The sequence below is a fragment of the Manacus vitellinus genome, unplaced genomic scaffold (genome assembly GCF_001715985.3).
Source record: "Manacus vitellinus isolate BGI_N305 unplaced genomic scaffold, ASM171598v3 scaffold_3_pilon, whole genome shotgun sequence".
Lineage (NCBI taxonomy): Eukaryota > Metazoa > Chordata > Aves > Passeriformes > Pipridae > Manacus > Manacus vitellinus.
This window is the reverse complement of record NW_021940535.1, coordinates 5,654,359-5,671,187: the sequence shown is the minus strand read 5'-3', so window position 1 is coordinate 5,671,187 and position 16,829 is coordinate 5,654,359. Positions and strand designations below refer to the sequence as shown.

At 38.1% G+C, this 16,829-nt stretch overlaps 1 protein-coding gene across 1 annotated transcript in view; it reads right to left on the bottom strand.

The window, feature by feature from the left end:
- Positions 1–16,829, bottom strand: part of CNTNAP2 (contactin associated protein like 2) — a 1,004,683-nt gene that overhangs the window by 62,698 nt on the left and 925,156 nt on the right. The window contains exons 19-20 of the mRNA XM_018075661.2: positions 6,318–6,563; positions 4,830–4,963 (exon numbers count right to left, since the gene is read on the bottom strand). Of these exons, the coding sequence (XP_017931150.2) occupies positions 4,830–4,963; positions 6,318–6,563 (380 nt within the window). The remainder of the gene's footprint in view (positions 1–4,829; positions 4,964–6,317; positions 6,564–16,829) is intronic.

Here is a 16,829-nt window from a genome sequence, read left to right as displayed (position 1 = left end):
TTGTTTTATGGCTCAAAAACTATAGACATCTGATGGTATACTAAAATAGTTCAATTTATTTAGCTTCTTGCAGACAAGATGAAAAGATATTTTAATCAGCATCTCTAACAAAGTGTGAAGGGGAGTGACACCTGACACTTCTTTCATCTATCAAGCATAGACAGGGAGTTAAATGTTGAAGTCTGCAGAATTCAAACTGTAAATTAGGTGTAAATTATTTAAAGGAAAGGTACTTAAGTACTGGCTTAAGTGCCACTGGAACCCGTGGCCAAAGGATATGGTAAATTTTCTATCATTTGAAGTCTTTAAAGCTAGATAAAATGTGTTATACTGCTATGATTACTTTTTGGCTTGGCTGCAGAAAATAATTTGGTGATTTTTTATGGTCTCAGTTAAGCAAGAGCTCAAACAGTGCTCATATTCTGTTGGGGCTTCAAAATACAGGAATCATGATCATCATGGCTAGGCGAACGAAGATTAATCTTCGAGAAATCATGATAGTTAGGCATGATTCTACAGCACCAATAACGATAGGAGATGAAATTATAGCCTCACTGAAGTCTATAAGAAAGTCCCCACTCCCTTTAATAAGACCAACATTTAATCTACAATTATAAAAATCTCTGATATATTCATTGCATTTAAGATGGGGATTATATGCAGACTGCTTTGCTCCACTTCACTCATTTTATTTTACAGCTATTATGTTTACCATTTTATTTTCTACTTCAGATTAGTTTTGAATTAACTTTGTATGATTTACATTTTTAAAGCATCTAGGAGTTTGCAATTGTTACCTCTTTTCAAGTTGTGCAAAGTTCAAAATGGAAATGAGAGAAAGGACTGTTTTTTCTGTTTATTCTTGATTTCCATTGGGTGAGGGTCAAATATTTCATTGATCATTTTTCACAAAGATGGGTTTCTGCTGCTTGCCTCTGTTGAAGCTGGAAAATGGAGATCTGTACAAATACATTTTCTAGATTATTCTCAACCTTATGAACGGCTGAGTTCAGGTCAAGATTTCCATAAAGCCTCATAATTCAGCTCACTTTGAGTAGAGTCAGCAAGGAACATTCTTGTGTGTAGCTTCTTTGCCACAGTTGGACATATTGTCCACGCCTGAAAGAGAGAACTGTCAGCTGTCCTTCTGTGTGATCTTATGAGCAGATGTGCAATGGCTACTGATAGTTGTCCTGAAAGTATATGGATGGGTTTGGGACACCAGAGTCCTGAAGAGATCACTCAGACATAGTCCTTTTTAGGAAAAAAGAAGGCATTATAAACTGTGACTCATAACCCACTAATAGAAATTACTTTAAAACAGGGATGGAGAACTGTAGGCCTGTTGAGAATGTGAAAGTGCGGAAGCTGAGAGGCCCAGTCTCTCTGCTGACTATGAACTTTATTCCACTGAAAATTAAAGGACATTGTATACTTTTTTTTGGGGGGGGGGAGTTGTGGTTTTTTGTTTGTTTGTTTGTTTTGTAACAGGCTGATCTAGCTGTGTGCAACAGAACAGAAAACTCTCTGATCCAGATTCCACTCTGATTTTACTTTGGGGACGTGCACAGAAGCAGAGGGTATGAACCTTGCCCTAGGGATGCAATTATCACATTTCTTTAAGGTACAATTTAAAGCCCGCTGGAGTCAATGGAAGGCCTTTCAATTACTTCAATGGGCTTTGGATCAGAACTTCTGCTAGGGAGCCTTTGTCCTTGGCTTTCTTAAAAGAAGATTTTACTGGTGTGTGAATAGTGTTAATCACCCATGAATACTTGCTAAAGAGTGATCTGGTTTTTATGATATGGAAAATACCCTGCTGAAGCATGAAACCTTTTAATGAAGTCAAACAAAGTAAAACTTGCCCTCCATAACCTAAAGCTCAGCCCCTGAAATGTAATTTACTGGAATAATGCATTCCCCATCTGTCAGTCTGGGCTTTTTCTTGCCACAGGTGAGCTAACGCAGCCTTGGAGGTGTGCCATAGTTACTAGTATCTGATATTTTACTAGAGGCAAGGGATAGGAATTGTTAATAGCAAATACTGATTTTGTCCACCTCATGGAAACAACAGAAAATAAGCATATCTTTGTCCCTGAATTTACATAATGTAGTTTTCCTGACACCTAAATCAGACGTATATCCTTAATCTTATCATAATATCATCATAAATGAGAACTTGTTATTTAACGTAGAACTAATTATTGATTTGTCTATAGTCAGTGAATGTATAAAATTGAAATATAAAAGCCATTTGACAGTTTTTGCTACTATCTTTAGTCCTGACTGTCATGGTATGTTAGGGATGTAATGATAATAAAAACCATTCACAGTAAATATTCTTGTACTTGTTCGTGATCTTATGGACATACAATATTGTGGATATGTTGATTTCAAAGCCCAAGTCAAATTATGATTTTATCTAATCACTGGTCTCCTGTCTGCCAGCATCAGATGAGGTCTCATAGAGTTCATAAATGAGACTTTTTCTGTATTCATACATAACTGAAACTCCTGAGAATCATGATACAACTCTGGTTCACACAGTTCATATGGTAGCAATTTATTGCCTGTCTTCAGATTTTTTAAATCTCTCTGGCACTACAGGGTTATTACAGTAAGTTAGAAAGACAGGTATTCTAAGTATGAACTCATTGTTAAGATCTCAGAAATACTGAGTGCTCTTGAATTGAAGCTTTGATGAGAAATAAATCCTCCTTGTGACACTTTTATGCGACGTAGAGATGTGGAAGTGTGAGCAACAGCACCTGGCAAGCAAGCTGTCTTCTTTAAAAACAAGCAAACCAGCTGCTCATCAGGTTGGAGAAGGATTTAGCAAGAAATAAAAGTCTGCTCAAATGTTTCTTGCTCAGATCTGTAAGAGAAAACTCATATTTTATGATTTGTCCTCTGGATACTGAGAAAAACTCTATTTATATCTTTTGTATTTTTAGACACCACGAAGAGTTTCTATCTAAAAACAGGTCTCATTTTCAAGTGAACAATCTACTTGACAGATCCATTTCTGTTCACATAAATTCTCTCCTTTAAAGAATGTAACCTGATAAGTAACAAAATCAACTTATGAAGAATAAACAAAATTTGACAGAAATTTTGTCTTTCAGGACACAGTAGTGGTAGGATTTCTGGATTTGCTTTGTATGGGTCGCTTCTTCCCCTATTCTTGCATGTACATCACACAGATCATTTCATTTAATAAGCCTCAAATGTTTCTGCTTTCTGTTTACATAAATAAGCTGTGTTTTATGCACACTAAATAGATCAAAAAATTTTTACCTCAGCACAGCAAGACTAACCAAAATGTTTCTGACTCTTCAAAGCCCTAGATAGATAATAGTCTCACAAAACACTGGGAAAAAAAATTGTTGGGAATCAAATGTAGGTGAATTGATACAAGGCTGGCACATGTAACTGTGTACATATTTTCTAACTGGACAAGGTAACCTCATCTGATCCCTTCAAAAAATAATTTATTTAGTTTTACAGTTGCCTAAATCAGCCAGCTATGACTCCATAGGAAACATACCATACTTCCTGGAAATAGAAACATTTAACACCAGAGGGGAACCTAATTGTAGGTCTTCTTTAGCTTCCATTTAGCTGTGAAATAAAAACATGCAATAGCATGCAAGAGAGACACATATATCAATATATACCTCTCCCAACCTCAAAAAACCTGAAGTGAGTTTGGATGTATCACCTACATTTTTTTTAGGTTATTCGACATTTTGTGAATAATTTTGTGACAATTCTATTTCAATGCATTCAGTGTTATTCTGAGTAATGACAGCCTCAGTCAAATAACACTGTAATAAACTGAAAAGTTTCCTTTTCATACCTTGAAACAATAACTGTCAGGGATTTATTTTAATCTCTAGGTAGATAATACTGTGATGGCTACTCTTCTTCAACTTTTGGCTTGGTTCCCAGGGAGACTTCCCCTTTTTATATTTAATTTGTTATTGGTTTTGGTTTGCTTCTTGTGAGTAACAAATCCGGATTAATCTGTCCCATCCACCTGACTCTCCTGACAACAAAACTGCTTGCAATCTCCATATTTGCGGATGTGACAAGCAGGGAATGAAAAGAGAGCTCTGTAATGACCGCACAGAAGAAGCTGCCTGGAAACATTGATTGCTTCTTGCAGCGCTCCCCTCAGTTATTTATTTAGTATTATACCATCTCAAAGATTTGTAAACTGAGATATGGAGAGATGAAATTTCTACCTGTGGTGTACCAAAACCTAAATAAGCAAGAGCTATGTGTCTTCAATAATACTCTCTGTCCCAGACTCCTGTCACACAAACACTTAAGCATCTGCTCATCTTTGCAGAACAGCTCTTGCAATTTCACTGGACTGCAGGGTGAATTTAAATTTAAAGACAGTTTCATTTGCAGACTCAGGACTTATGGAATGATATTTAGTTGCATTAGGCTCCACTGCCATTTAAGATGCTGTAGGATATCCCTCCTGGCTTCCAGCTGCTGCTCTGGAAAGGTACAGGTTTGTCCTAAGTCCCATGTTATCTATCAGCCCAGATGTTTCTGATGCCCTTCAGCATCTACAGTGACACCTGTATTAGCCCAGCTGTCATCACACTAAAATGAGGAATTCAGAACAACATGACGATGCAACAGAGGGAAAGAATAGCTTTTGTTAACTCCTAGGAGTGTGATCTGCAAGTAGAATCCCATCTACTGCACTTTTTATTTTCTAAATTGCACTGGTCTTTTCAGGGTAATGGAGACCACCAAGAGACAAAATGCTACGAATTACAAGTAATGGAACCAAACAACCTGCAACTTACCTGCAGTACGATGTCCCGTCCATTCCGCGTGATGTTGACAGTGTGGGGCTGCCCATTAGCCATGTTTCTGTGGTCAATGTCAATGTTATATGGCTCTTTGGTGCCTCCGAGGCTGTACCGAATCTGCAGGTTCCCTAGTGAAAGAAAAATGTGAAAAGCACCCTCAGGTATTTTGATCTTTATTCAGCAGTTATTTCCCCCTCTTTATTTTCACACAGAGTTGTTATCATTTCACATTTAATTGCTCTCTTAGCTGATCTCTGCAGTGAGAGAAGAGCTGGTGTTTGAGATTATAAAGTTACTGGGCTGAAACTGCCTCTAGTTTATAACCCAGAAGTGTGACAATGACCAGCACCTCCAAACCAAAGTGTTTGTAAACACTCCAGACTGCAAACCAAACAAATCAGAGCTATTCCTTGAACAATATGGACAATTGGTACAAAACTGAGCTCATCCAGCAGCACTTTATTGTTGAGATTATACTTGCTGCAGTAAAATTCTTTGAAATTATAAAAAGCATAATATTTTCTAAAGAATAAACCATTGACATGCATTGAATAAAGGCAAAATTACAACAAATTAACACTGACACATAATCTACACAAGGGACTATCTTGCTCTGTCATTTAATTCTTTTTGATGGGTGACCGTCTGGACTTTTATGGAAATTTAATAATATATGGTGAAATGAAAATGTCATGTTATATTGTTAGAAAAATATAGTCAAAAGTGATTAATTGATATTCATGACATACTGCCAGACAGATTTTTCTTTTCTAAACAAAAGGGAAGCGTCTGCTCTTCATAACACATTTTAATATTTGATTAAAAGGAAGAATGTTTGAAAAGGGAAGGGCAGATCCCATTATAGATGAAAAATGGAAATATTCTGGCCCAAAAGAGCAGCCCTAGACCTTTCTAACTATAGTTAAGTTGTCTGATGTTGGATTTCTCTTATGCACCTTCTGTCTTCCCCATGAAAGGAAAAATATGAGTGGCATGTGGAATACTCATATTATCCCATAAAAGAGAACAGTAGTAAAATCACACTAATTATGATTTTCATGGGGCTCTAAGGCACTATTTGGAATTGAAGTATATTCAGTTTATATACAGTTTTAATACTGTAGCAGCAAATGGTCTATATCCAACCCTCAACCATCACCAAAACATTTAGGACATTATATGCTATGTTACATCCATATTTCAGCCACCTCAGTGAGTATCCAGATTTTCAGAAGGACAGTACATGACCCTTTTCATTGACCACTAGTGATATTGCCATGAGTTCAGCCATTCGGGTGCCTACTTGTTCCCTTCATAATGCTGGTCTGTGGCAAAATCCAGTACAAGCAGGATACAGGTTCAGATTTCTAAGTGCTTTATTTTTTCATGACAAGGGTGAAGAGAAGTTGTTCAGAGCTTCAGCTGAATGTCAGCTTAGTATTATCAACTGTACAATGGAGAGAGCCTGGAGCAGTTGCTTACCAGCTGGCTTCACAAGCACAGCCATGAAGTCCTGGGTATAGGAGCTGATGTACAATAAGACACAAGGGGACTTGGTGGTACTGAAGCTGAAGCTGAGCTCTTCTTTATTCAAGTTGAGGTCAGGTGCTGTGATCTCAGGATCTGTAGAACTCAAAAGTGTCCGGCTAACTAAATCCTTCATGCTAGTTCCTGGGGAGTGGAAGTTGTAACGAAGCCACATTCCTTCTTCAAAAAATGCTCCAACATCTTGAAAAGAACAGAAAAAGGAAGAGGAAAAAAAAAGAGGGAAATTAAATGTGTTGACACCTTTTGGATGAAACATATTACTACTGACTTGATCAGTACTAATCTGTGCGTGCTTCTGCTGCTGCATTATTTAATCACTCTGCCAACATTTAGGTGAATAGGGTCACTATTTCCCTGTGAGAGTGAAAAAAAACAGTCTCCATTTTATTGATGGGTACCTGGATTCACAGAGCAAAGGAAAAATTTCCTTTGGAGTACACAGATTCTCCATGCCTACATCTCATATCAATACTACAGACAAGTAGAATTATGCTTTAAATTTATTCTCATTAAAATATTGCAGTAGATAATGCTCCAAAGAAGGACACACAAGGAAGAGTGATTTAAGGGGCACAGTAAGCAAACAACTGCTGAGGAAAAGGAAAACCAGCAGTACTGATGAGCAAATTTGAGTGGATTTGGAATGATCTCACAAAGGAATGATGACAATTCCAGAACTTGAAAGATTTGAAATAGGATTGGACACAATAGTAGAAAGTTATTCACCACTAGTACAATCCTTCATGAGAACTGCATAATCAGGATGCCCTTATGGGAGATAAAATTAACTAGGGAGCTTGACTCAGTGGGGAACAAGGCAAGAGACACCTGATCTGTAGATGCCAAGAGGTGCTACCCAGGCAAAGTTTTCAAACCAATATGAGACAAGATGGGATGTTTCAATACTCTAGACAGAAAATAAAACCACTTTTGGCAGAATTAATACTTTGAGCTGAAAAAGCATTGATATTGCTTCTCAGCAATGCAGTCCTACCTATTTCTTAACATTAAAAACATAATTCAAGGTTAATGTTCTTACAGTGGTGCCTGATTTTGACAGCCTCCTATGAAAATTACTGCTTAGTGCTTTAGCATTGGTAGTGTATAATCTACTATATTGGAGATTGCTTGGCTGACTTCCTATGGTAGTAATTCATTTACTGACATCATGGTCCTGGACTGGCTTTGCTGTCTGGGACAACAACATTAAAAGAAATTTTAAAATTATCTGTGAACTTGATTAAGAAGGTGTGTTCATGAACATTTTATAAGAGATTAAATAATGGTGAATAAGTATTATAATCATAATATGTAAGTACTGTATTCAAAGGGGTTATAAGATATGCTTAAAGACACAAACAATCTTTAAACAAAAGGTCTTCCATTGTTTACTACCTTCCCACAGGATGCAATGTGCCACAGATTGGTACAAAATTGTCCATCTAAAAAGAAATTTATTTTTATTCCATTTTAGCATTTTGAATCTTCACACAATTCTAAGCAAAAACTTTATCTAAAAGTATATGAAAGAAGATGTTCATTTTCCAAGCTCTGCAGTGACACAGAACAAGTTAGGAAAGAGCCTGCAGAATTTATTCAGTGGTTGAGCAGAGAAAAGGTAAGAAGATAGGTAAAAGTATAATGGACTTTACCGATGATTTTTTCAAGAATTTTGCTAATTTAGGTTTTCCTGTTACCACATAAAAATTCTCCAAAATATCATAGTCACTGTCACCATATGGATGTACGAAACATGGAGTCAAGTTGTGGTCCCAAAGTGCTATAAATAATTCAATCATTCTGATAGATTTATAACCTCAATTTTATAGGAGAAAACTTAAATCACTCTGGAAAAGTTATGGAAGAGGCAATTTCATTTAACAACTATATTTTACAGTAGACTCAACTTAAGTACTCCAAGATAAAAAGCAAAGAGTGCTATCCTGAAAAAAAGTTCCCTAAAATGTGATGCCCTCTGCCATTTAACAGTGGCATTGAAGATAAGCACGCAAAAATCTAAAGCAGTATACACTGTAGTTCCAGGTATGTGAAAGACTCACTTAAAAATATCCCTGGGACCAGTAATTTATTCTTCTTTAACCTCTGCTTCTAGCTCACACAAGTTGCTTCTCAGGCAGATGCCGTATCACTCATATGGCCGTGGCACTGGCAGAGCTGCTGGCCATTGCCAGCTCCTGGCTGTTTGACACTACCACTGCTGGGGCGGGGGGCACAGCCCCTAGGGAGGCACACTGATACAAAATTCTGTTTGCCTCCAGCCTGTTTACTGTTTGTCATGCTTTTTATTTTAGGAGCAATCTTTGTGATTGCCCGGCACTATGCTTGCACAGGGCCTCCTGCTCTGGGAATACTGGGACCTTCAGTCCTGACCTCAGCACTGCTCTGGGGCTGAACTGGAAACTGGGCAGTGCTTTTTTCCAGAGCTCTAAATGTTATAAATTGCTACTTTAAATGTTCATTACTACAAAAAAAGCTTTAAGTAAATGGTGCTCTCTGAAATTGTATTCAGAATATTCTGTGATTCTGTGGGTCGGATTCTATGATCCTTCCAACTCAGAATATTCTATTCTATGACTTTTTTTTCTAAAGGGTTTCATGACAGAGCAAAAATGTTCTGTATGTTTAACTTGATTTGTGCTGAGAAAATAGTTTTCATTGTAGTTGTATTATTACAGGCATACAGGGTATTGTAATGAGCCATGAAATTCTCCTCACATGCACACCACCTCTTTCAAAAGGAAGGATAAGAGGAAGGTTCACTTTGTCTGTGTGAGTGTATTGGGCCCTAAACAGGAAGATGTTGAATCCCCTCAAGTTCCAGCTCATCAAAGAGGTTGATGCATGTGATTATGCTCTTTACTGAAAGAAGCTGAAGTCCTTGCAGCAGTGCTCCAAAGTACTCAGGAGCTCACAGGAGCACGTTGTTTAAACTGTTAGGAAATACTAGAAATAGTTAAAAGATAATTTTCTCTATGTTGAATGCAGTTATATGATGACTTGGGAATGCAGAGGGCTGACCAATGAAGCAACTACCCACTTGGAGGTCACAAGTGTATCATCTTCCTGAAGCTCTGCTAGATGGAGCATCAAAGTCCTCAATCCAGAAAACCATTCAAGCTGCATGATTAAAGAGGGTCAAATGCAGCACAAACCCTGCTGTTGAAATGTCGGGGAGGTTTCCATGAACAACTCTAGTTTTCTTTTGTAATGTTTCAAATGCTATGGGACATCAGGGACAAGGTGTAGTGAAGGGTTGCTCTGCAAACTGCCCTTTCAAGGCAGAGGCCTTAGGGAAATGAATGTGGTGGTAACAGATCAGTTTTCTTCAGAAAGCAGTACCTATTTCTACACCAATATTCAGTGGAGTCATCCTCTCTTGACAGACTTGGCAAATATAAAAACTTTGGGCTTGCTCTGTAGAGGAACCCAGAACAGGAATTGTGGATCATTAGAAACAATTTTATGAAGCACAGTGCATGTCCCCAGAATGAACTCATGTGTCTTACAAAACTGTCCAACTTCAATTTGAAAAAGGATGAAGTAAAAACTGATCCAAATCTTCCACATAAAATGTACATGTACTCAGAACTCACGAACTTATTCTGAAGGTTATGATACTTTGGTCATCTCCCCAGTCTCCCTCTCCCCACACAGCTACTTTTATTTTTGTACTCTCTCATTCTGTCTGGTATCAGGAGTATTGAAAGACTGGAGTAAAAAGCCAAATAGCAACAAAAAGCCCCATTTCTCTTACAAAACTTGCATGGTCTCATGACATTTCTGGGCCAGTGCTGTAGACCTAAGAAAATATAAGTAGGAACATAATTCTACTTTGCTGCTGATTTAACATCAGTGAAATGTCAGTGCTGCTTCTCCTCTTCTAAGGTAGTTATGATTTTGTTAGCCATACAGTCAGACACTCGTCTTCTTTCTCCGTTGCCTTTTTCTCACCAGTGAAAAGCATTGTCAGCATGGTACATGTGTGGCTGAACACAGCTCAAGCAAAATTTTCTACCTGGGAGCACCTATATAAGAGATATAGAACTCACCAGGCTTTACAGGAATTGAATTTGCTCTGTGTTGATATTTGGAACAGGAATGTCAATAGGGATTGTCATGAATCAAGTACCAGACATTATTCTTAATAAATAAAGAAGCAGCAGATCTGTGGAGCGATCAGAAAAAAAAAAAAAAAGTGCCACCTCCCAAAAAAAGCCCAGTTTCAACACAGGAGCTTTTAAAGAGTGGCAGCATAAGAATTGGAATCTCCCTTCTGCAGTAGGACAGCTGTCATTGACTCCCAACTGCCATCTCTTATTTTTCCATGTAAACTGGACATGACTTCTGTCACCTTTTAGCTTGGGACCAAGGAGAAAGTAATGCTGGTTACTTCTATGGCATTGCTCTGTTTGGCTTTTTTTGAGGCTGAGTCTTCAAAGCAACCTTATTAATGAGTGTAACAGGATATACCTGCCTTACAGAAGTTGGAGACAAAATCCTGACAACTATGAAACCTGGCAAGAACACGAGAACTGGCAGCAGAAAAAGGTTCTCTCCTCTTTGTTTCACAAAGCTGACTAAAATGACTTCTTACAGCTGTAAGCTGTCCTATCTGGAGGCCCTAAATGCCTTCTTGGCCCTGCTCAGATTTGGTAAATTAAAACTATTACTCTGTGATGTTGCTTGCTAGTCCTCATTGGTATGGCTTCCCTGCATGATATTCTGTATGTAAAAAGCAGCTTTTTCAAAACCCTAAGCAAGGACAGTCATTGGAGAAGTTTCTAACACTTGATGCTTGTACAGAGATTCTTTAGACAAGTTAGACAGCTGAATAAATCCTCTGTCTTGATGCATAATTTCCTTTCATTTTTGATTTCTCATATAGTTATGAATATTGAATATATATTAACCAGAGCTTGCTTGTTCATCTTGCGGCTAAAAGTGTGCTAGAAAGCACCTAAAATTGCTGCTACTTCCAGACTGTGGTCACAAAGATTAAGAATTGTTTGCTGACATACATCCTGGCCATAGGACATCAGTAAAGGGTCAGAATCTCAAAGCTGGGAGAGAATTTGAGTGCTCTGAAGGTGATAGCGCTTGCCATGTACCTGGTTAGTTCATTCAGTGTTTTATTCTATCTACATAGTATTTAGTTTGTGAAGCCAAGAATTGGGATTTAAATGTATAGTTCTACATCCTCAAGTCTCGTATTCTGGCTGATGTTACTCTTATAATTTGTGACGCATGTTTGAACTTTCCATGTGTGGACTAAAATACAAAAATACAGCAATTGCTTGTTGACATTAATAGAATACAAATCTAGTGAGGATTTATTTCTTCTATATGAATACATCAGTACTCAGTATAAAAAAAGCTTTCTTGAACGAATGTCTATCAGAATTGGGGGATAAGTAGAATAATGTGCACCGGCGAAACTATGGGACCTGATCATAAATCCATGTAAAGTTTCCCGCTACCTTTGGTAGAACAGGATAAGTGCCACTAAAGATGGGATTAAGCCACCCGATTCATTACACCTTCAAGCCTCCCTAGACAATGCCAACAGGTAGATTCTGCCAGGAAGCAGTTTAATACATCCAAGCAAGGCTGAGCTCTGAACCTTCTTTTGCAATAGATCTATAAAGCAGGCGTCTTTTATTCTATCTGCTATACGTGAACAAAAGTGTGCAGGTATAGGCCAAGGAAAACCTAAAAATGTCAGGAAAGTTGCAGCTGCATTTCACTCTGCTCCTGATTTGAAAGTACTATAAATCTGTCTATACATACAGCCATTTGAACTGATGTCTGGCATAGGGGACTCAGAGTAAGGGAATGGCAACTGGTGCCATGTATTGTCTGCTGAATCTAAATGAAAAACCAGCTCAACTTCTAGTGGAAATATCTGTAATGGTTTAGGAAAAAAAAATCAAATAAAATGGGATGGATGAAGAAAAATGTAATGTCAAATATACAACAGACCAGGTTTCAAGATTTTCTGCCAGGGAATCTATGGAGGCGCTCTTTAGGTAACCTCAGAGAAAAACTTTCATCTTCACAAGAGCCATTTGAGAAATATTAGAGACTGTCATTTGATAATTACACTGTATTCAGAGTAACAGCAGTGATAGGTGAGATCTGGCTTCAGTTCCTTCCTGTACCACTCACTTTAAATGTGAGCAAATCCTTTGCTTCTTTCATCATCTGGTTCACCTTGCGCATTATGATAATAAAAACATCTCACATCACAGAGCTATTGTAAGGATAAATACCCTATCATCTTGAGAGGTGCCAAAACTACTTCAGTAGCATAGAGGTGCATAAATATTGCACATGGGTGTCTAGTGTGAGAACCTCAAAACTCTCGGTTGCCTTTGTACATGCATGCAGCACCCAGCAATTTTGCTGAAGCTGCTCTACTTATCTTTCATAAAATATCTTCATCCAGTGAACAATGACACCATAGCAGGCCTATTATAGTTAGCTGACAAAGAAATTGAAAGTTTATCACATTTTTTGAACCAGGACTTAGTATTTTTTTTAAAACTTATTACTCTGATTTATTTGCTTTCTGCATATAAAATAAGGAGTTCCTGCATTTTAAAAGTAGTTTGTTATGGATAGTAAGTACTACGGGGAAGGTTTGTTTTTCTTTAAAAATGAAAAGGATTTTTTTTTTCCCCAGTGAAAGAATTCTTGCACTGATGTGCAATTTTCAAACCACTAGAGCACAACCGTGCATGTTTAATAAGGCGGTATTGACAGGACAGAAGAATGGAATAGCTTTACAGAGTATATTTATTTTTTTAGAGTATATATCTAGTCAATAGAGGATAAAACCCAAGTCTTGAAGTATGACCTACATGTAAAAAAGCCTGTCTGCAGCATTCAGACTTACCATATTAGAAGCCTAAAATTAACAACCCCAGGAAAATTTCTCATGTAACTTTCAGCTAATAGATCACAATCATGCTGCATATAGTAGAGTTTTTTGTATGTGGGAGGGAATGTTGCCTTGATTTTCTGGGTTCTGTGATTATGAACTATTAAAGCTAAGAAGTTAGTTACCTTAAACCACTCTAACAATCACCACCCCCCCCAGTTGCTTTCAGCCAAAAAAATGTAATGTTTTTGCAAACAGCAAAATAAATGGAATTGAATGGGAATAACCAGGGTAGAATTTGGAGGTGATCAAGTGTCACTCTGAGTTGGTGGAAGGGTACAGCGCTGCTGCCTCTCACCTCCCCCTCCCATGTCATGCATGCACTCAGCCTAGTAAAAAGCTGGTTTTTCTCACTGAGAAGGAAGCAAGAAAGGAAGAAAATCTGACTGTGACAATACTATTTGTAAGTGCTTTCAGGGTTCATGCAAATACAAAAACAAACATGAAGGAGCTTAGTTCAGGCATTGGCATAAGGATTGCAAGAATTCACACTGTGAATCTGAGCTTTAGTCCCAAGAAGGAAAACAAAAAAGAGTATACACTCTTCTCATCTCCTTAGTGCTTGTTGATGCAAATTGAGTAACTGCACAGAAACCGGGAAGCTTTGAATTTGCCCTTTCCAGCACACCTGAAGGCACATGAGTCATAGCACCAGCTATTTAATTTTTTTTTTTTTTGGCCACACTACCTTGGTGGTTTGCAATTTCTTCTCCTACTGTTGTTCCACTGCATTTCAATACCAAAGGAGGTATTGCTTTCTCCCTGGGGTATGTCCCACATCAGAATGCTGCCACATGCCCTGCATTTGACCTTTGCTTTTATTGTTGTTAAAGGGGGGAAAGAGTTGGCTTTTTAAAGGAACAAAAATTAATTGTTTCCTCAGAAATGCTTTTATGATGATAGGACAGCTGTGGGAGAAACAAAAAAGAGAATTTACGTTTAAGCAAAGGACAGGGAAAGGTCAGAAAGCAATCTGCAGGACTGCAGAAACACTGCAGCTATTCCTCAGAGCAATTTCTTTGAGCAATGAAAGAAGTAAAGCCAATTGAATATGCCTCAAATACAAAACAAAAATAAAGTTAAAATAGATGTCAGACTGCATTTTTGCTCTTCTTTTTGTCCTTGTAAAAAAATAGTGTAATTTCCAGGCCACTACAACATCAATCATGTTGTGATGTGCTGCTAATAAGGCTGAAGACAATGCAATTTCTTGTCAGTCATCAATCAGTGGCTCTAAGGATAGATTTCATCAGCAAAAGAATCCACAACATGTGAGATCTGCTTTTATTGTGATGTGTGTTAATTACTCACGAGACATTATGAGGTGATTTCCTTATACTAATGATGGTTTTTTCCTTTAATTTTCCCTATCACTTGTGCTAACAGTTTCAGTATGTAACCAAACCCAAAAAGTTTACCATAGGCAAGTGATTTGAATATCAATATAAAACTTTTGGATAACAAAAGTTTCCTGTGGGAAATTAAAACCAATGGAAAGAGAAGTCTGTGTTATACTGGAAGGTGTTATATTGTGCCACCTTTCACTCCAAGAGTTGCATATTTTTCTGGTAATATCTCCTATTGGCTTGAATGTGATAACTTAAAATGTCAGGCACTGCTGATTATCAAATCAACAGATCTCCTTGGCTTGGAAGATTTACTCAGAGGAGTAAAGTTATGAAACCTAGTCCTAGTTTATCCTGCAAAGCACTAACCTTGTTATTTCTTGGCAGCTATGAATGTGAATTCCCAGTTAAGATAACAAAGGGAAATATTCTTGCTTGCCTCATATTAGACTCACCCAGCATAATAGCAACTGTCCTAGTTAGAGCAGCTGGCACCAGTTCATCACTGTGTGGGTGTAACCCAAACTGTGTATTCTACACCCTCTATATCATTTCCCAAGAACTGTTAACAATAGACCATTTGCAGCAGCTGCCCAGAGCACACCTGACCCCTCAGGCTATAAGCTGGGTGTTAAGAAGCCTGTGAGATAGGAGGATGTTCCTATCCTCACACCAATGATTCTGGGGAGTCATTAACACCTCCATATCCAGCTTGAGGGGTGATGTCTTCTAATGGGCCACCAAGGATTCCAAAAATATCTCATGACTCACAATCACCCATTGTGGAACTCCCTGCCCTGGAGGAGGTACCGGGCATTCCCCCTCAAACCTAGTGTATATAATCTTGGAGTCTTGGGACTTCTGGGCCCCCACTCGCCAGATCCAGAGGAGGACCAGAACTTCGACCGGACTGCGACCACCACTCGACCGGACTGAGACCAGCACTCTCACCAGCAGGTTTTCCTTTCCTTTTACTTTGGACTCAGGAGGACCATGTGGGGCTCAGCACAGGGGCCAACGAACACCATTCTGTTCGTGCCCCAGGGTGCTGGGTTATACATCTGGGTTTTGTGGGCTAAAACCAGTTGTTTGTCCATATAATTGTATTTATTGTATTATTGTTATTAAATTGTGACTCTGACTTATAATCTCTTTTCAGTTGGGTTCATTTCTCCTTCCAGTTTACCTTTAAACCAGCACAGCAACAAATAGCATACGGTGGTGTAGATTAGAAAACCACAAGTGACAAAGCAGTATTCAAATATACCCTTACTATAAAGAACAAAAAATGTTGAAAACAGATAATATAGTATTTGAAAACATGTTCACAGACATTTCAGTGCTTTTGCAGAAGGGAAAGTGTCAAAGTATTAATAAAAAAAGGAACTGAAATAGGCATATTATGATCTTTTCATCCAAATCAATTAAAATATAATTAAAGTAACGTTTTTATTTTGCAGGAAAACACAAATGCAGTCTATTTTGTGTTATTTATCCTCTAGCTTTTTCCCCAGTGCCCTGTTGTTCTTTCTACAGAGAAGCCCTGTGAAGTCACCCACACTAAATCATACTTGGGAATATTCTAAATGAGTATATCAGTTTTCAGCACTAACAGATAGGAAACTGGTAATTTGCATTTTGTACATAAGACCTTAAGGATTTAGAAAGCTATTTTTAGTCTGGAATAGGTTTGATATTTTAAGCAGAGATCTGATGTCATGTTTAAATGGCACAACACTGTATGGTAGAGACATCCCTGTGCTCTCATGAGTACCTTTGAATGACTCAGTGCTGCCCAGCAGCAGTAGCTTACAGCAAGTTTTGCTGCGTGTCCAAAGTATCACTGTCAGAGCTTGGGGCCTTTGGCTGCACTGCGAGAAGGAGATAAGGAGAATAGTATGATATAACATAATATTACTTCTGTTGCTATGACAGTGCTCACAGACCAGCCAAAACCAGGGGTTGTCTGTGCTAGGTGCTCAATTATTCCCCTAGTGGTACACTTTTATTCTGCTAGCTCCACAGCCAGGAAAAATAAAACACTTCAGCTTAAAGCTAGTTTTGGCAGAAGTTTGGGGTTTAACTATCCATAAGAGAAACAGAAAACATAGAAATAAAAGTTGGTGTGATGAGTTTTGG